Source organism: Geotrypetes seraphini, chromosome 7, assembly GCF_902459505.1.
Source record: "Geotrypetes seraphini chromosome 7, aGeoSer1.1, whole genome shotgun sequence".
Classification (NCBI taxonomy): Eukaryota; Metazoa; Chordata; class Amphibia; order Gymnophiona; family Dermophiidae; genus Geotrypetes; species Geotrypetes seraphini.
The window spans coordinates 73,412,452-73,430,950 of NC_047090.1; the positions used below are offsets into that span (position 1 = coordinate 73,412,452).

Genomic DNA, 18,499 nt, shown 5'->3' on the forward strand with positions numbered 1-18,499 from the left:
AATAGCTACATGATGTAGGGTTCCATTATAAGAGTCAATGCCCAGGAAAAGGATCTGGGTATCGCTGAGGATACATTGAAACCCTTAGCTCAGTGTATGATGGCAGCTAAGAAAGCAAATAGAATGTTAGGAATTATCAGGAAAGGAATGAAAACCAAAGATGAGAATGTTTATAATGCCCTTGTATTGATCCATGGTGCAGCTGTACCTTGCATACTGTGTTCAGTTCTGGTTGCCACATCTCAAAAATGATATAGCAGGATTAGAAAAGGTACAGAGAAGGGTGACAAAACAATAAAAGGGATGGGACAACTTGCCTGTGAGGAAAGGCTAAAGCATCTGGGGCTTTTCAGCCTGGAGAAGACGGCTCATGGGCGATATGATATAGGTCTATAAAATGCTGAATGGAGTGGAACAGATATATGTGAATTGCTTGTTTACGCTTTCCAAAAATACTAGGACTAGGAGGTATGATGAAGCGATTTAAAACAAACTGTAGAAAATATTTCTTCATTCAATGTGCAATTAAACTCTGTGGTGGACACAGCTTAGCAGAGTTTAAAAAAGGCTTGCATAATTTCCTAAAAGAAAAGCCCATAAGCTATTGAGTTGGACTCGGGGGAAATCTACTGCTTATACCTAGGATAAGCAGCATAAAATCTGTTTTACTTCTTGGGATCTTGCCAGGTACTTGTGACTTGGTATGGCCAGTGGTGGAAACAAGGTACTGGACTTTATGAACCTTCGGTCTGTCCCAGTATGGCAATTCATATAAAGGTAGCCAAGCGCACTGGATCGGACATCCTTCAGAGTGAATTTTTTTAATAGTAAGATGTTTTGCATAACTAATGTATTTAAACTATTGCAATTGAAAGAATTGCTCTTACCATGCATCATTTTGTTTGCCAGCAGTAACCTTGCTTGCTTTAACTTGTCTCTTTTGATGACAGCTTAGGAAATTATCACCACTTGTTATACTGCTTTTAGAGTCTTTCTCAGAAAGCTTGGGAATCGGTATGGGCCTGTTTAAATTAAATTGCAAGTACTCCTTTTTAAGTTTAGTCAGTCAATATTCCAAAGTAATTTTTGCAGGAGAGGCTCCTAACCATTTAAATCAGGTTTTGGATGCCCGACTTCTAGCTGTAGTACTATGAAACTATTGCCAGAGATAACATTTGACCATTTTCTAGATGGAACTGCTAGGGGCAGGAGCAAGTTCAGATTGCTCCTACCCAGGCAACCCCACATCACTAGAGAAATGATTGCCTTAGGGGAGGAATGTCTACAGGTCTATGGGTTTGAGTTTCCAAGCGAGGGGGGAATGATGGTAGGATGTGGAAGTAATTCACAGATCCACATAATATTCAGTCAGGATGCAAATAAGTTTGGGCAGGCAGCAGGAGTCTTTGCAGACCTGGATATTTACATTAGTGACTTATATTCTGCTGTATCTTGCAGTTCTAGGGTGGATTATAAAAGAGGTAAACTAGACATTACTAGGAGAGTTACAAGATAAGGTGCTAGGTACAGGAATAGAAAAAAATTATGGTACTGTGTTAATTTCTACTAATTACAGGAATAGATATAAATTATGGTACTGCGTTAATTTGTCCTGACACATTTTCTGAATAGCAGGGATTTAATTTCCGTTTGGAGGGTTTTGTAATCGGGTGTTATCAGTAAGTTGGAGAGGTAGTGGTCAAGTTTTGCTGCATGGATTGCTAGTAGGCCATCGTACATCTTTTTGTGCAATGTGCCTTTGATTGGGGGGGGGGGTGAGTAAATGAAGTCCAAGTTCTTCTTGGCCTGGTTGAGTTCTGGATGAGGCATTTGTTTAGGTAGATGGGGGCAACACCATTTAGGGCTTTGAATAATAGTAAAATTTAAATAGTATTCGTGCTTGCATAGGGGAGCCAGTTTGAGTCTAAATATGCAGTGGAGATGTCATATTTAATGAGTAGATCAGTTTGAGGGCTGTTTTGTATTGTTTTATCGTGCCTGTGGGGCATGGTAGGTAAAGGACATTTGTAGTAGTCTAAAAGTCCCAGGATTAGGGATTGGACCAGGAGATGGAATATTTCCCTGTTGAAGAATTTTCAAATTTGCCGTAGGTTGTACATAACTGAGAAGAATTTCTGGATGGTATTGTTAATTTGTAGTTGCATGGTGCAACATCTGTCTATCATCACTCCAAGAAGTTTGAAGGTGGATTGTATAGTGTTTATTTCTATTTCTGTTATGGTTGGAGTTTCTCTTACTAGTAGGAGGAATTTTGTTATGACTGTTCAGCTTTAGTTTGTGGTCTGCCCATTTTTCAACTGTTTCTAATGTCTTTTGCAGTTTTTCTGTTATGATGGGAGTTGGTTGGTTGAAAGGAAGGAGAATGGTGATATCTGCATAGCTGTAAGATGTAATGCCAAAATGTTCTAGGCTGGTACCAAGGAATGTGACATAAAGGTTGAAAAGTATTGGAGATAGGTGACCCTTAAAGTATATCGCAGGGGTTTGATCAGTATTCTGATTTTTTTTTTTTTCTTTTCCTCTGTCTTGACTCCATAGGTTCTGTATTGCATGAATACTTGGAACAATGTGTGTATCCTACCTGTGATTCCAGTAGCTTCCAGTTTTTGTAATAGGATGACTATCAGGTCAAATGCTATGGAGAGATCAAGTTATATGACTAGCATCCTCTTGCCTTTACTTAGGTTCTGTCAGGCTGTGTCCAGGAGAGAGGATAGTAGTATCTCTGTGCTGTAGTTGGTCCTGAACCTGGATTGTAAGGGATGAAGTAGGTTCTGATCTAGGTAGTTTGTGAGGTATTGTGCAACTAGGCCTTCCATTAGTTTGACGTACAATGGTGTTGAGGCTATGGGTCTGTAGTTGGAAGGAAAATCTGTTGCGCCCTTTGGATCTTTAATGATTGGGGTGATAATTTCACTGAGTTCTTGTGGGAATTGGTCCTCTGTGAGCAGTGATTATACCCACTGCATGAGGTGCGTTCAGTATTTTGGAGTGGAAGTTAACAGGTAAGGAGGGCAGTTGTTAAGGTTGCATGCTGCTTGGTTATATTTTATATAGAGTCTGTTCAGGTCTGGCCATTGTATTGTTGGAAAGTTTGTCCATGTCCTGTCACCTGCAACTGACCCTCCTACTGTGGGGTGTATTGTTAACTCGTCCAGGAGGCTTGGGTGCCATTGAAGGTGGTCCTGACAGTTGTGGTCTTGGTTTTTTTTTGGTTTTTTTTTTTAAGAATTCTGGTATTTGGGTGGGTGTGTAAGGGGGGGTGTTCCAGTGGTGGCCAGGTGGGTTTTGGTGTCTGAGCTCTTAACTAGTCTGAATAGTTTTTTAATTTCTTGAATGTCCAGATCTACCTATTTGGAGTAGAACGCTTTCCGCTTCTCCTTTAGTTTAACCTTGCATTGTTTGATTAAGCTTCTCCATGCTGTTTTTGTGTGCGCCTGGTTCTTTTTTCTCTATTCTCTTTCGAGTTGCTTTTTGAGTAGGAGTAGTTCACCGTTAAACCATTTGTTGGCTAGCCTGCTGATCCTGTTTTGTACTGGGACCAATTCGTCCAGGATAACTTCACTTAGCGAGTGCCATTGAGAGAGAAATTCTTTGGGATCTGCTTTGTCCCAGAATGTGTGTGTGTGTGGGGGGGGGGAGGGATCAATAATTGGACACAATTTGTAGGTTGATCTTTGGGTATCTTGTTTGATTTTTGCCTTGTATTGAAGATGTATATATAGTGGTCTAACCAGAGGCAGCGGAGCCATGCCCCGTTGATGTGGATTTCAGGTGAGATGGGTTGTTAGGTCACCAACTTGATATAGTATCCTATATGACCTTTCTCATGTGTGGCTTGGGGTCTAGTATCTGGTAGGATAGAGCTTTGAGAAATGAGGAAGTTTTCTACTTGTTTGGAGAAGTGGTCTTTGAGGTGAAGGTTTAAATCTTCTAGGTCAGGCTGATGAATTTCAGAATACAAAATCTTTGAATTCTGGTTTCGCTGCCTTCTCTGCTACATAACACCAGGGAAAAGGGGTGCAAGTTATAGAGCCTCTTAGCATGTCACCAGATAATTGGCAGGCAAGTAGATCGAGGCTTTGTCTTGAATATTTGTTTGTTTTTTACTAGGATGGCCAGACCCCCCCCCTCATTTTTCTCTCAACAGACCACCTTTAGCTTGTAACCCTGTGGACAGAGTTCTTTTATATAGGGATTGGAGTCAGAAGTTATTCAAGTTGTGGTGAGGAATAGGCATCCTAGCTTCTCATTCTCAATCTAGTCCTTTATTAGGTCATCCTTGGGACCTATCGCTCTTATGTTCATATAAGCACAGGCAATTTGGGTGTATTCCATTCGAGTTGTTGACCCTTTAGGTAAAGGTTATTTGGCTGGGGGTGGGAATTGGAAGGAGGTGTGTTCTTGGTGTGTATGTTGATCTTCTACACCCTTGTTTGGGGGATGTTATTGTGCGTGTGGGACGAGCAGTCTTCCAGGTTTCTGTCTATATAACTTTTCCTGACTTAGGTGAGATCTATTGGCTGTTAGTATTACTGGGATTGGGAAGATATTGTGCCCTGCCACTTTCCAGTTTGTCAGGAGTAGGGAGAGTAGCAGGATAATATGCATTTGTTTTGCTGTTGGAGGCTTCATAGTGTTAGGTAGGAGGGATTGTAGGGGGAGGAACAGTTGAAAGTTTGTAGAGGGAGGTAATGAGTGCAAGATGGAGGAAATGAGGGGGAAAGGCTGAGTTTCTTTGCTTTCAAGGCTGGAACTTGGAAGAGGGAGGGGGTTCCTATCAGTGGTTAAAAGGGGGGGGGGTCCTTTCAGGGGGATTAAGAAGGTATGGATTTCATGGGGTCTGGTTGGATTGCTGCCTCCTTTCCTCCTCACCATGCTGGCCTAGGGTCACCTGCTTGTGTGTGTGTGTGTGTGTGTGTGGGGGGGGGGGGGGGTCGCCTGCTGGTAGAAGGAATCCTGTGGCAGCTTGTTGAGAGTAAGGGCGCTTATTGCAGGGCTGGGATTGCCATGGAATGCAGGCTGTGTGCCCCTAGTCAGTGAAGTGAGGAGGGAACAAAATGAGGGCCTCCTTCCTCCTCTACGTGCTAGTCTGGAGCTGTCTAAGGAGGGTGGTAGCTCCTTTTGTGAATGGATGGCGCTTTTGCAAGAAATGTTGGCCAATCGCGTCCTGCTTGGTCTGTTCAAAGGGCCCTTTGTTGTGGTCCTCTGGCAGGAGAGGCCTGCCTGTAAGGTTTTCCTTGAATGTCTTATCTGTTTTTGATTATTGTAGTTCTTTCCCTTATCCTGTACTGGTCCTGTCTGTCCTGTAAGTCATGTATTTGCTGTATGATTATTTTTTTCCCTGTATACTGTCATAAATTGTTTTTAGAATTGTAGATCGCCTTGAATACATGATTAGGCGATTAATCAAATGTCAAACTTGAAACATACATGTGTAGAGCTTGGGAGTGACTCACTTTATGTATGTACATATGTATATAATTTTTTAACATGTGCTCCCAAAGTTGCTCATACAGGGAAAATGCTTGAGTATCTGATTTGTAACTCAATCTGTCCTGGCAGGTTCACAGTCCTACCTAATGTACCTGGGGTAGTTGTGGATTAAGTGACTTTCCCAGGATCACAAGGAGCAGTGCGGGGTTTGAACCCACAACCTCAGGGTGCTGAGGCTGTAGCTCTAACCACTATGCCATGTACTCTTTCCTTTCACAAAAGTTGCTTATCAGTGTATTTAGGTGCAAGCATTTAACAAGGTCTATGGCTAGTGTAAATGCTCACAGGCCATTTATAGATCTGGTTAACGTTCCTTTACAGGATACTCTATACAGCAAGAGGGCCTGGAACAAGAGAATTTTATTGATTTTGTTTGGACAACACAATTGTGTGTTTTTTGTTGTATACTTTTATGTATGTATGTATATGTGTATGTATGTGTATACTAGTGTTTAAGCCCGTTACATTAATGGGTCCTAGTAAAGCCTCCTTCCCTCACATGTCCCCTATTTTCAGCCCTAGCTCCAAACCCATTTTTACCACCCCCCCAGCCCCCTTCTCTCATCTGTTCCCTTTCAGCCCAAATCCTCTTTTCTCACCAGCAACATTTCCCTCCCCACTTCGCTTCTCTATCCAGCAGCACCTCTTCCCTGCTCCCACGGTCCAGTAGCACCTCTTTCCTGCTCCCCCCTGTCCCTCTTCCTTGCTCCCGCAGTCCAATAGCACCTCTTCCCAACAGGCTGCATGTCAGGAGCGCTGGCTGCTCGGAACTGCAGGTGTCGTCCTGAGGGCCTGCCTTGCGGGTGGGCGTCCGTGGCGTTTTCTTCAGTTGGCAAGCGGTGGTTGCACGGGTGGAGTTATGCCCCGGGCCTTTTCGGTAGTCGGCACGTGTTCTCGGGCTGCCTTCGGGGCTCCATGTTATGCTTCTTGTCTTGGGGGCGGGGCTCCTGTGCACAATTCCCTTGTGGTCGGAGTTGTGTTGGGGCTTCTGCTGGGCAGTGGCCTGTTGGCTCAGTGTCATGCGCGTGTGAGGAGTGACAGGGCGGCGGGCAGGGAGAGAGCTTGCCTGTGCTTCCTCCAGCGGTTGGTGAGCAAGGATGGGAGGAGGGGAGTGGCCAGAGTGTTCCCTGCCGCTGCGTTCTAAAATAGAATCCGGCCACGGATCAGAAAACACGGTGGCAGGGAACTTTTATATAGGGTGTCTTTCTTTCTCTCTCCCCCCCTGGCCCTTGTCTTTCTTTCTCTCTCTCCCCCCACCCTGGCCCTTGTCTTTCTTTCTCTCTCTCCCCCCACCCTGGCCCTTGTCTTTCTTTCTCTCTCTCCCCCCCCACCCTGGCCCTTGTCTCTCTCTCTCTCTCTCTCCCCCCACCCTGGCCCTTGTCTTTCTTTCTCTCTCTCTCTCTCCCCCCACCCTGGCCCTTGTCTTTCTTTCTCTCTCTCTCTCTCTCTCTCCCCCCACCCTGGCCCTTGTCTTTCTTTCTCTCTCTCTCTCTCTCTCTCCCCCCACCCTGGCCCTTGTCTTTCTTTCTCTCTCTCTCTCTCTCTCTCTCCCCCCACCCTGGCCCTTGTCTTTCTTTCTCTCTCTCTCTCTCTCTCTCCCCCCACCCTGGCCCTTGTCTTTCTTTCTCTCTCTCTCTCTCTCTCTCTCTCTCCCCCCACCCTGGCCCTTGTCTTTCTTTCTCTCTCTCTCTCTCTCTCTCCCCCCACCCTGGCCCTTGTCTTTCTTTCTCTCTCTCTCTCTCTCTCTCTCCCCCCACCCTGGCCCTTGTCTTTCTTTCTCTCTCTCTCTCTCTCTCTCTCCCCCCACCCTGGCCCTTGTCTTTCTTTCTCTCTCTCTCTCTCTCTCTCTCTCCCCCCCCCCTGGCCCTTGTCTTTCTTTCTCTCTCTCTCTCTCTCTCTCCCCCCACCCTGGCCCTTGTCTTTCTTTCAGTCTGTGTCTCTGCCTGGCCCCCTTCTGTCTGTCGGCCTCCCAGCACACCCCTCCCTCCAAAGCAGCCCCCTTCCCCTCTCCCCCTCCACTTCCCTGGGCCGTAGTATTTTTTTTAACCTTATAACAGCCGCTGCACAGCCTCCTACAAAGCAGCACCGGAACCAACACTCTCCAGCCACTACTAACAGAAGACAAAATGCCGGTGCTGCCGCTGTCAAACCGCAACCGCCACTCTCCCGCCGGTCCGACAAACGCGCCTGAAGCCGACCGTCATTGACACAGCTGCACAGTCGCGCGCCTCAGCCACAGCACGCGCCTCCAGCCCCTGCAAGCGCCGTGAGGTGTGAAATAGAATATTGCCACAGAAGCACACCTCAAGGCGCCAGGAATCACAAACTTTCAAGAGCGCATGCGCGCTCTAGGGTTTTATTATTATAGATATATGTGTATATATTTTGAATCATTTTGGATTTTTTGAGGTGTTGGGAGAAGAGGATAACAGAATTAAATGAATATCTTGCTGTTTTGGGCTTTTTTTTTTTTTTTTTGCCATGCTGAAGAATTGTATGTATCGGTCTTGGTAAAGTGATGTGTGCAAATTAATTTTAAATTTATTTTTAACAGGCTCTGTCAGGGAGATCCGGTAGGTAAATCATTGGGCAGAAAATTCAGTTTAGATGTCTTCCACAGCTCAGACAAAGAGCCTCCTCATTCTGCAGGCCCTGCAGTAGACTTAATGGCACTCATAGATGGTCCTGTGGTTGTCTCCTTGGTAAGGAAAGATTGAGCCTCCGCCACTATGTTTTAGAACGTTGTGACCCCATTACAATCCACCCGCAGTAAAGGAAGGCAAAATGAATATGCATATTTTCAAATCTGACAAGTCATTCTTTAAAAACTGATTATATATTTTTCAAACTGCATTATTTTTAGGTATGTTTTGTTTCATTTGATAACACCTATTGCAGATCAGTCCATCTGTTTGCAGGCGCAGCTTTACACTTGTGTCAAAGCTATGAATAGAGACACAGAACAAGGTGATACAAATGTCAATCAATAGGGGCTTCATGGAAAAACAGCAGTAAGCCTGGCTCCCACTCACCAAACAAATGGACGAGGGCACACATTGCAGTGACACCCTCGTAGTGCCTTAAGAATGATATGCTTATAGGCATAGTTTAAAATTTTTGCAACTACCACTCTGAGCCTCATCATCGAAGGCTGAATCTGTGAGCCCATTCGACGTATAGAAACCCAGACCGTTCGATAGAGTGAGCAAAGAAGTAAGCCAGGCTTCCAGTGTGTTGTGTAAGTCTGTCTCCGGTATATCAGGCAGCCCGACAAAACATAAGTTGCATTGCCATGACCTATTTTCCAGGTCTTCGATGCGATCTAACGTGGCAACTCTTTGCATTTCATCTCTGCGTTTCCTCCATCAGGTGCACGTGGTCATCCAAGGTCTCAACTCTTTGCTGAAAAGTTGCGACCTCCTTCCTCATACTATCCAGTTTTGCTTGTACCTGCTCCAATTTGGTATCGATGAGGAGCAGGGTTTTTCTAAGATCAGTTCTATTGCTGCTTTAATTTCAGCCATGACCTCCATGATCCAGGCAGAGCTGATTTTAGATTCCGGAGGACTAGAGGGTGCCGCCATTCTGGTGTCACCTGCTTTGTCTGTCCCGATCTTTCTTTGTCAGTTTTAAGGACATATCGATGAGTCCAATTGCTCCCAAAAGGACCAGGAGACACAGGCAAAGCTTACTGACCGGGACTTTGTGAATAGAGAATTAAAAAATTGCCAAATAGAGATATGAGTGTGTGGCTGGAGGGAGACTAATCAGTGTCTTCCTGTGCCATGGTGTCACGTGATCTCTCTAGCATTAGCATTTATATTTATCATATTCACATTCACACATCACCTTCATTCATTCACATTTTTATTTTCACTTTCATCCATTCTTCACTTATTAAAGCTCACATACTTTAAAGGTAAATACATATTTTCTTATACATATATACCTAAATACTCTGTAGGAATCCTGAGGAAGGCAGTTTTAGCTGAATCGTGGACCGTATTAGGGTCCGCACCATTGATTTTAATGTGAATTATTGTATATCCTTCATGTGTTGGATCAAATAAACACCTTTTATCAAGAACATCCTTTCCCCAGCTTTATTTTTGTTTTAGGAACAAAGAAAACATTATTTCACTCTTGTATCGTATGGTTTGCACTGGCTACCTATTTCCAAACATAGATTTTAAATTGTTTCGTATTAAGGCTTGGCATCTGGGACAGCCAGAATATCTTTCTAGGAAATTGTCTAAATATATTCCTGCAAGGTTGTTGCATTCCTTTCAAAAGTATCAGGTCCAGCTACCTAGTTTTAGGTTAAACTGTCAACTCAAATTAGGGTTTTTTCTTCTTATGCTGAACTTGAACTCTGTAATTCACTGTTTGATAGTTTTCAGCATGATATCTTATCCTGATTTTCATAAGCTAATTAAGACCATTCTATTTCAGCAATGTTTTGAGCCTATTCAGTGACAGTAATTCTATATATTTTGCTCTGTATAATTACTGTAATATATACAGTATTTGTATTGTTATTACTGATGTTTATTGTAATGGTATTACCTTTATATTGTATACTGTTTAACACATTTGTTGGTAATGGTATATAAAAATTAATCTAATCCAATTTTGGTACTCAGTCTCCCAGTCTCATAAGGTCTTCTTATATTTTATGAAATACCTCATGAATGACTCCTGAGGAAATTAAAAAGTCAATGTGTTATTACATTACATTAGAGATTTCTATTCCGCCACTATCTTGCGGTTTAAGGCGGATTACAAAAGAGATATAGGTGGAGGGTTACCATGAGTAAGAATTGGTTATAAGATTGAAAATAGAAAATAGAGTAGGATTAAATGGTCAGTATTCTCAATGGAGGATGATAGATAGTGGTGTTCCCCAAGGATCTTTGCTGGGACCACTGCTTTTTAACATACAGTGGTACCTCGGTTTACGAGTGCACCAGTTTGCGAGTGTTTTGCAAGACGAGCAAAACATTCGCAAACTTGGTGCCTCGTAAACCGAGCTTGCCTCGCTGTACGAGCGCCCCCCCTCCACCGCGATCCTACTTCCCCCCCCCCCCCCAAGCAGTCAATGACACCCTTTACCTGACTTGGCACCAGTGCCGGTGCCCGAAGATCCTCCCTCTTCTGGCGCGGCCTGGGCTGGGCAGTGCGTTGGAGATCCTCCTTCTTCTGGGCTGGGCTGGACTGGCTTTGAGCATTTGCGCATGCTCAAAGCCTTCTGGTCTCGCTCTCAATCTCGGAGAGAGCGAGACCAGAAGGCTTTGAGCATGCACAAATGCTCAAAGCCAGTCCAGCCCAGAAGGAGGATCTCCGACGCACCGCCCAGCCGCGCCAGAAGAGGGAGGCTCTTCGGGCACCGGCACTGGTGCCAAGTCGGGTAAAGGATGTCATTGACTGCTCGGGAGGGGGGAAAGTAGGATCGCGGTGGAGGGGGGGGGAAGCTGGATCGCGGGGAGGGGTTTGGAACAGCGTCGGATTCCTCAAGGGGGGGGGAGAATGGAGCAGCGCCGGTAGCCTTGTGGAGGAGGAGGGGGGGGAGGAGGTGAAACCAATCAAAGCAGTTTCCCTTACTTCCTATGGGGAAACTTGCTTTGATATACGAGCAATTTGGTTTATGAGCATGCTTCTGGAACGAATTATGCTCGTAAACCAAGGTTCCACTGTATTTATAAATGATCTAGAGATGGGAATAACTAGTGAGGTAACTTAATTTACTGATACAAAATTTCTGTGAAACTAAATCGCAAGAGGATCACACAGTAAAAAGTTAATCAGATTAGTCTGAGAAGACCTTCCTCTAGTAAAGCTATACTGCCTCAAGTCTTGTAAACCTCTCTATCCTCCATTTGTAGGAATGGTTTTATTCTACTCACCATCAAGGTAAGACTAACCAGCCTGTCGTTCCCAACCTCATGTTTTTGTTAAGAGGGACCAAATCTATCCTTCAGGACTCGGAGATCACTCCCAACTCTAGTGAAGCATTGAAAAGGTCAGCCAGCAGAGCTGCCAGAACTTGCCTTAATTCACTCAAAGGCAAGGATTCTCAAAAAAAACAGTGTTAAAAAGTGGCGGTCTGCTAACACAGCTGTTTTAATAGCGAATTGAAAAAACAGTTTTCCCAAAAATCACATATGCAGATGAAGTCGGCGGACTGCAGCAAAGATTTGCTAAATTTGCATGTGCCCATCGCTGGTGATAGCGATGGGCACATGCGCAGAAAAACATGTAAACCCCCCCCCCAAAAAAATAAAACAAAAAACTAAACTAAACAGCGGGAGAGATGCTCACTCTCCCCACTGCCAAGAAACTCTTGCTGCTTATCAGCCACGTGCACCTCCCCTGCAGCAGGAGAGATGCCCACTCATCGCTGCCAAGTCATGCCTGCTGCCGCATACTGCCTACAGCGGGAGAGATGCCCACTCTAGTGAACCCCCTGCCGTAAAACACATCCCCCCACCTCTGACACCTCTTTCCCCATCTCCAAAGCCCCCCTTCCCCTTACCTCCTCAAAGATTCACAGAGAACGGACTCTCCAGGCTGGCCTGCCTGCATCATCTAAAATGGGCCTTCCCTCCCTGGTGCATTTTGAGATGTACTGGGGAGGGGCCTGAGGCTCTGATTGGCCCAAGTTGTATAAGAACCCTCCCATGGGAGGGGGCTTTATTCAACCTGGGCCAATCAGAGCTTCAGGCCCCTCCCCAAATGCACTGTGAAGGGGCCTAAGGCTCCTCCTATGGGGTGTCCAGGCAATAAGAGCCTTAGGCTCCTTCACGATGCATCCAGGGAGGGGCCTGAGGCTCTGATTGGCCCAGGTTGTATAACTTCCTGGAGGAAAAGTTCATTGTTATAGAGCAAACATGGGGGAAGCCACTGCTGGATCGGTAGCATGGAATGCTGTTACTCCTTGGGTTTTGGCCAGGCACTAGTGACCTGGATTGGCCACTGAGAATGGGCTTTTGGGCTTGATAGATCGTTGGTCTGACTCAGTAAGACTATTCTTATGTTCTTATCTTTAAATTAGACTGGTGTGGGGGGAAAGATGCTGATTTGTACCAAGGAAAAGGGATGTTTAGAGGAGACAGGAGATGCTGCAACATGATTCCCCCCCCCCCCTTAATTCTGGTTAATTATTTTTCTTATGACTAATTAGAAGGCAGAGAGGAGGCAGAGAAGCGAGAGGAGAAGAACAGGGGAGGAACAGGGGAGGAAAACTAACAAAACCGGAGGAGAAAGCAGGAGCAGAGGAAGAAGGATCGACTGGGGCAGCGGCGAGAGTTAGCTCCGCCCACCCCCGACGTCATCCGAGTAGCGTCCCCTTAAAAGGGGCGGAGCCAACGGCGCCCAGCCGTTCGGCTCTGTAGAAGGCAGAGGAGGCAGAGAAGCGAGAGGAGAAGAACAGGGGAGGAAAACTAACAAAACCGGAGGAGAAAGCAGGAGCAGAGGAAGAAGGATCGACTGGGGCTGCGGCGAGAGTTAGCTCTGCCCACCCCCGACGTCATCCGAGTAGCGTCCCCTTAAAAGGGGCGGAGCCAACGGCGCCCAGCCGTTCGGCTCTGTAGAAGGCAGAGAGGAGGCAGAGAAGCGAGAGGAGAAGAACAGGGGAGGAAAACTAACAAAACCGGAGGAGAAAGAGCGCCTTTGCGAAGGGACTTGCAAGGGACGAGTATCTACTATCAAGAACACCGAGGAGGACTGAACGGTAAGGAAGCGACAAACACAGAAGGTAAGGAAGAGACAGACGCCAAAGGAACAAACCCACACATACAATCAAGGTGAAGTAGAGCGGAGACAGCACACACAAAAGAGACAACAAGGCAAGCAACATAAGGAAGCAGCAGGCAAGGGACACAAGCACACACGAGGGAAGCAAGAAATGGAAGCCCAAGGAAGTCAGAAGGTGAGCTTTCCAGTCTTCTGTATCGGCTGCAATATGTATGACTACCTCCCTTCGGGGATCCAGGCATACATTTGCAATCGATGCATGGAGATGGATAACTTGAAATACCAGGTAAGACTACTGGAAGGAACAGTGATGGAACTCGAAGACAGAATCCGAGCACAGGAGAAGATTCTAGTGGAGTACAGCCCAAACGACGAGGTCAAGGAACTAGAAATGTTCATAGAGGAAGCTCATCAGCACCACGTAGAGATCCCAGGGCTGGAAAACTGTACTCAGGAAACCGATGTGAGGAGAGAAGACACCCATGCAAACACAGAAGAAACTGAAGACGAGGTAGGAGACAACCGCACACCAGGAGGAATAGTGAGAGCACAGGAAGACATCGCCCCACCCAAAGAACAGGAAACAATTTCAAGAGTATCATTGGAGGAAGAAGACTGGCCCTACTCCAAGGACGTGGACCTACGCCCCCCAAGGAACTCCCGAATAAAGAAGATGGGGATCATCGTAGGCGACTCCATCATACGACATGTGGACAGCCACACCGCAGGAGGAAGAGAGGACAGAGTTGTCACCTGTCTGCCTGGAGCAAGAGTGAAGGATGTGACCAACAGGATCTCCAGGATCATAGATGGAGCAGGGGGAGAGGACACCGCTGTACTTATCCATGTGGGAACAAATGATGTGAGCGGGCGGAAGTATGACAGGGAAGAGCTGAAGGGCCAGCTCCGCTCACTCGGAAGACAACTGAAGATCAGGGAGGTGAAGGTGGCCTTCTCTGAGATCCTCCCAGTACCAAGAGCGGATGGAAAGAGACAAGGGGAATTGCAAGTAATCAACGCCTGGATGAGACGATGGTGCGAAGAAGAAGGCTTCGACTTCGTGCGCAACTGGACGGCGTTCTGGGGAAAAAGCAAGTACTACAGAAGGGACGGACTACACCTCAACAAGGAAGGAGCAAGAGTTTTGGCAGGCAACATGAAGAAGGCAATCGAGAAGGCTTTAAACTGAAAGATAGGGGAAAGCCGACAGTCGACTACCGGTCGATGGTACGGATAGCAGGATGCCCCGACGAAGAAGCCAAGGACAACTACACCTACACAAGAGAAGACGACCTCGCAGCCAATAAGGGAGAAAAAGCAGGAAGGGACAACTCAGACACAGGAGGGGACGACCACACAGCAAACAAGGGTGATAACACAGGAGCAGTAAATGATACCGTAATTGAAACTACAGGGACAGCCAAGAGTAGAAGGTCCAAAAAGGTAACACGAAGGGAACTTAGATGTATGTATACGAATGCTAGAAGTCTGGGTAACAAAATGGGGGAACTAGAGACAATAGCAAGACATGACATATTGGATATCATTGGCATAACAGAAACATGGTGGAATGAAGAAAACAAATGGGACACAGTACTACAGGGATACAAACTGTATAGAAGAGATCGAGTAGGGCAGAAAGGTGGAGGTATTGCTCTATATGTTAAGGAGGGAATAGATTCTGTTGAAATGGTTACAACAGAAATGAAAGAGAAGCTTGAGTCACTCTGGATCAAAATTCCTGGTCAATATGGCGCAGATACGAAAATTGGCCTTTACTATCGTCCACCAGGACAGGCGGAGGAAACTGACTCAGAAATGATGGAGGAAATCAAACAAGAATGCAAGACAGGCAATGTAATTATATTGGGAGACTTCAATTTCCCAGGGATAGACTGGAAACTAGCAACCTCCGACTGCGGCAAGGAAGCCAAGTTCCTGGAGGTGCTAGGGGATTGCTTCCTGGAACAAATGGTAAAAGAGCCGACAAGAGGCAACGCCACCTTGGACTTGGTCCTAAATGGCCTCACGGGACCGATAACAGAAGTGGAAGTCATGGTTCCACTGGGAACGAGTGATCACAATGTAATCAACTTTAAACTTGACATCGGGAAAGGGAAACATGCCAAAACCTTAACCACCACCTTGAACTTTAAAAAGGGTAAATACGATAGCATGAGAGCCATGGTAGAAAAACGACTCGAAGATGGTGGACAAACTTGAAACGGTTGATCAGGCATGGACCCTACTGAAAAATACTATCACAGAAGCACAAGATCTCTACATTCCGAGGATTTCCAAAGATCAGAGAACAAAGAGCAAAAGAGAACCGGCATGGCTTACCATACAGGTGAAGGAAGCCATAAAAGAAAAGAAGGACTCTTTCAAAAAATGGAAATGCATAAAGACAACCGAAGCCTGGAACAAACATAAAGATGATCAGAAGAAATGTCACAAGGCGGTGAGGGATGCAAAACAGGAATATGAGGAAAAAATAGCCCAGGAGGCCAAAAACTTCAAGCCCTTCTTTAGATACGTGAAAGGGAAAAAACCTGCAAAAGAGGCAGTGGGACCCCTGGACGACCAGGGAAGAAAAGGGTACATCAAGGAAGATAAACAAATCGCAGACAAACTAAATTCCTTCTTTGCGTCCGTCTTTACGAAGGAGGACACCTCAACAATACCTGAAGCGGAGAAAGTGTTTGCAGGAGAAATAGAAGACAGCCTCACCACAGTTGAAGTGGACTTAGACCAGATATACTATCAGATCGACAAACTTAAAAGTGACAAATCCCCTGGACCGGATGGGATTCATCCGAGAGTCTTAAAGGAATTGAAGGTTGAAATCGGAGAGTTATTGCAAAAACTTGCAAACCTGACAATCAGAACTGGACAGATACCGGACGACTGGAGGATAGCGAACGTCACCCCAATTTTCAAAAAAGGATCGAGAGGGGAACCGGGCAACTATAGACCTGTGAGTCTTACGTCTGTCCCTGGCAAGATGGTTGAAGCACTGATCAAGGATAGCATAGTCCGGCACTTGGACGCACATGACTTGATGAAACCCAGTCAACATGGATTCAGGAAAGGGAAATCATGTTTGACGAATTTACTCCAATTTTTTGAGACCGTGAACGAGCAAATTGATAGTGGGAAGCCGGTGGACATAATATACTTGGACTTCCAGAAAGCATTCGACAAAGTTCCACACGAAAGACTTCTCAGGAAACTACAAAGCCATGGCATAGAGGGGGATATACAAAGGTGGATAGGCAAATGGCTGGAAAACCGAAAGCAGAGAGTGGGCATAAATGGGAAGTTCTCCGACTGGGAGAAAGTGACTAGTGGTGTACCCCAGGGCTCGGTACTTGGGCCGATCCTTTTTAATATTTATATCAATGACCTGGAGGAAGGAACATCCAGTGAGATCATCAAGTTTGCAGACGATACAAAACTATGCCGGGCGATCAGATCGCAGGATGATAGAGAGAAACTCCAGAGCGACTTGTGTCGGTTAGAAACATGGGCGGAGAAATGGCAGATGAAGTTCAATGTGGAGAAATGCAAGGTAATGCATTTAGGCAATAAAAATAAGGAATACGAGTATACAATGTCAGGTGCAACTCTGGGGAGGAGTGAACAAGAAAAGGACCTGGGTGTACTGATAGATAGGACCCTGAAGCCGTCGGCACAATGCGCGGCAGCGGCAAAGAAGGCAAATAGAATGTTGGGCATGATAAAGAAAGGAATCTCGAGTAGATCGGAGAAAGTTATAATGCCGCTTTATAGGGCAATGGTCAGACCACACTTGGAATACTGCATCCAACATTGGTCTCCCTACCTAAAGAAGGATATAAAACTGCTGGAGAGGGTGCAGAGACGAGCAACAAAACTGGTGAAGGGTATGGAGAAACTGGAATACGAGGACAGACTTATAACACTAGGATTGTTCTCCCTTGAGAAAAGGAGACTGCGTGGGGATATGATCGAGACCTTCAAAATACTGAAAGGAATCGACAAAATAGAGCAGAGAAGATTATTTACATTGTCCAATTTGACACGGACTAGAGGACATGTAATGAAGCTAAGGGGGGACAGGTTCAGGACTAATGTCAGGAAGTTCTGCTTCACTCAGAGAGTGGTTGACACCTGGAATGCCCTCCCAGAGGAGATTATGACGGAATCGACCGTCCTAGGCTTCAAGAGCAAACTAGATGCATATCTCCTTAAGAGAGGCATATAAGGATATGGTGGACTATAAATTAAGCCAGGTGTACACCTGGCAGGGCCTCCGCGTGTGCGGATCGCCGGACTTGATGGACCGAAGGTCTGATCCGGAGAAGGCAGTTATGTTCTTATGTTCTTATGTTATGCATTACTTATGACTAATAATGTATTAATCACAGTGTTCGACAGCAATCTAAACAGGCTGCTTTGCGTTCTTCTCCCGCCGGGGCCTTCCCTCTCTCAGTGGGAGAAGAACACAAAGCAGTCTATTTAGAGTGCTGCTGATGCTGCTGCCTGGAGGGAGGTATGTTCGTCTCGCGGTGGGAGGTTCAGAGGGGTTAGGATGGGAGGGAGAGTGGAAAGATGGAAGGGTCAGCAGGTGTTTGGCTGCATGGTGGTGGAGGATAGAAAGATGCTGCTCGAGGGTTCTACTGCATAGGGGATGGGAGGGAGGGAGGGATAGAAGCTGTGCGAAGATGCTGCTGCACGGGGGATGAGAGGGAGGGATAGAAAGATGCTGCAGAGGGAAGGCACAAGAGGATGGGTGAGAGGGGAGGAAAGATGCTGCACATGTGGGGAAGAGAAAGGAAAGAGGAAGAATTGGAGTAGAGGAGAGGAAGGGAGAGATGATCATTGTACATGAAAAAAATAGGCCATACCCCAAAAATAAGCCCTAGTGCATTTTTTTGGACCCCAAATTAATATGACAGTATCTTATTTTCGGGGAAACACGGTAGTTTATTCTGTAGGGCATTTCTCCCGGTTTTTAGTATAGTTTGTGCTCTTGAAATAGTGCTTGTATACTTTGGAGGGTGATAATAGTACACAGACATTTATCTCAATGTGCCAAAATTCTGTGGTGCACTTATTATGGGGTGGTTTGCCTTTGAGCGGATAGAATACAATGTATTTGTTTTCTAGATGTGAAAGGACAGCCGAAGAGGAAACAGTCGATGTAGAAGATTCCATGTTCAAATTGCATGAGAGTCTAATAGCAGGT

The 18,499-nt window shown here is 45.8% G+C and overlaps 1 protein-coding gene across 5 annotated transcripts in view; it reads left to right on the forward strand.

Moving 5' to 3' along the window:
- Nucleotides 1-18,499, forward strand: part of LOC117363329 (lymphoid-restricted membrane protein-like) — a 248,868-nt gene that overhangs the window by 32,328 nt on the left and 198,041 nt on the right. For all 5 annotated transcript variants that reach the window (XR_004540024.1, XM_033950851.1, XM_033950852.1 and 2 more), the window contains one exon: nucleotides 18,421-18,497. Coding sequence is in view for 4 of the 5 variants with exons in the window: in XM_033950851.1 (XP_033806742.1) it covers nucleotides 18,421-18,497 (77 nt within the window). In the remaining variant the exon portion in view is untranslated. The remainder of the gene's footprint in view (nucleotides 1-18,420; nucleotides 18,498-18,499) is intronic.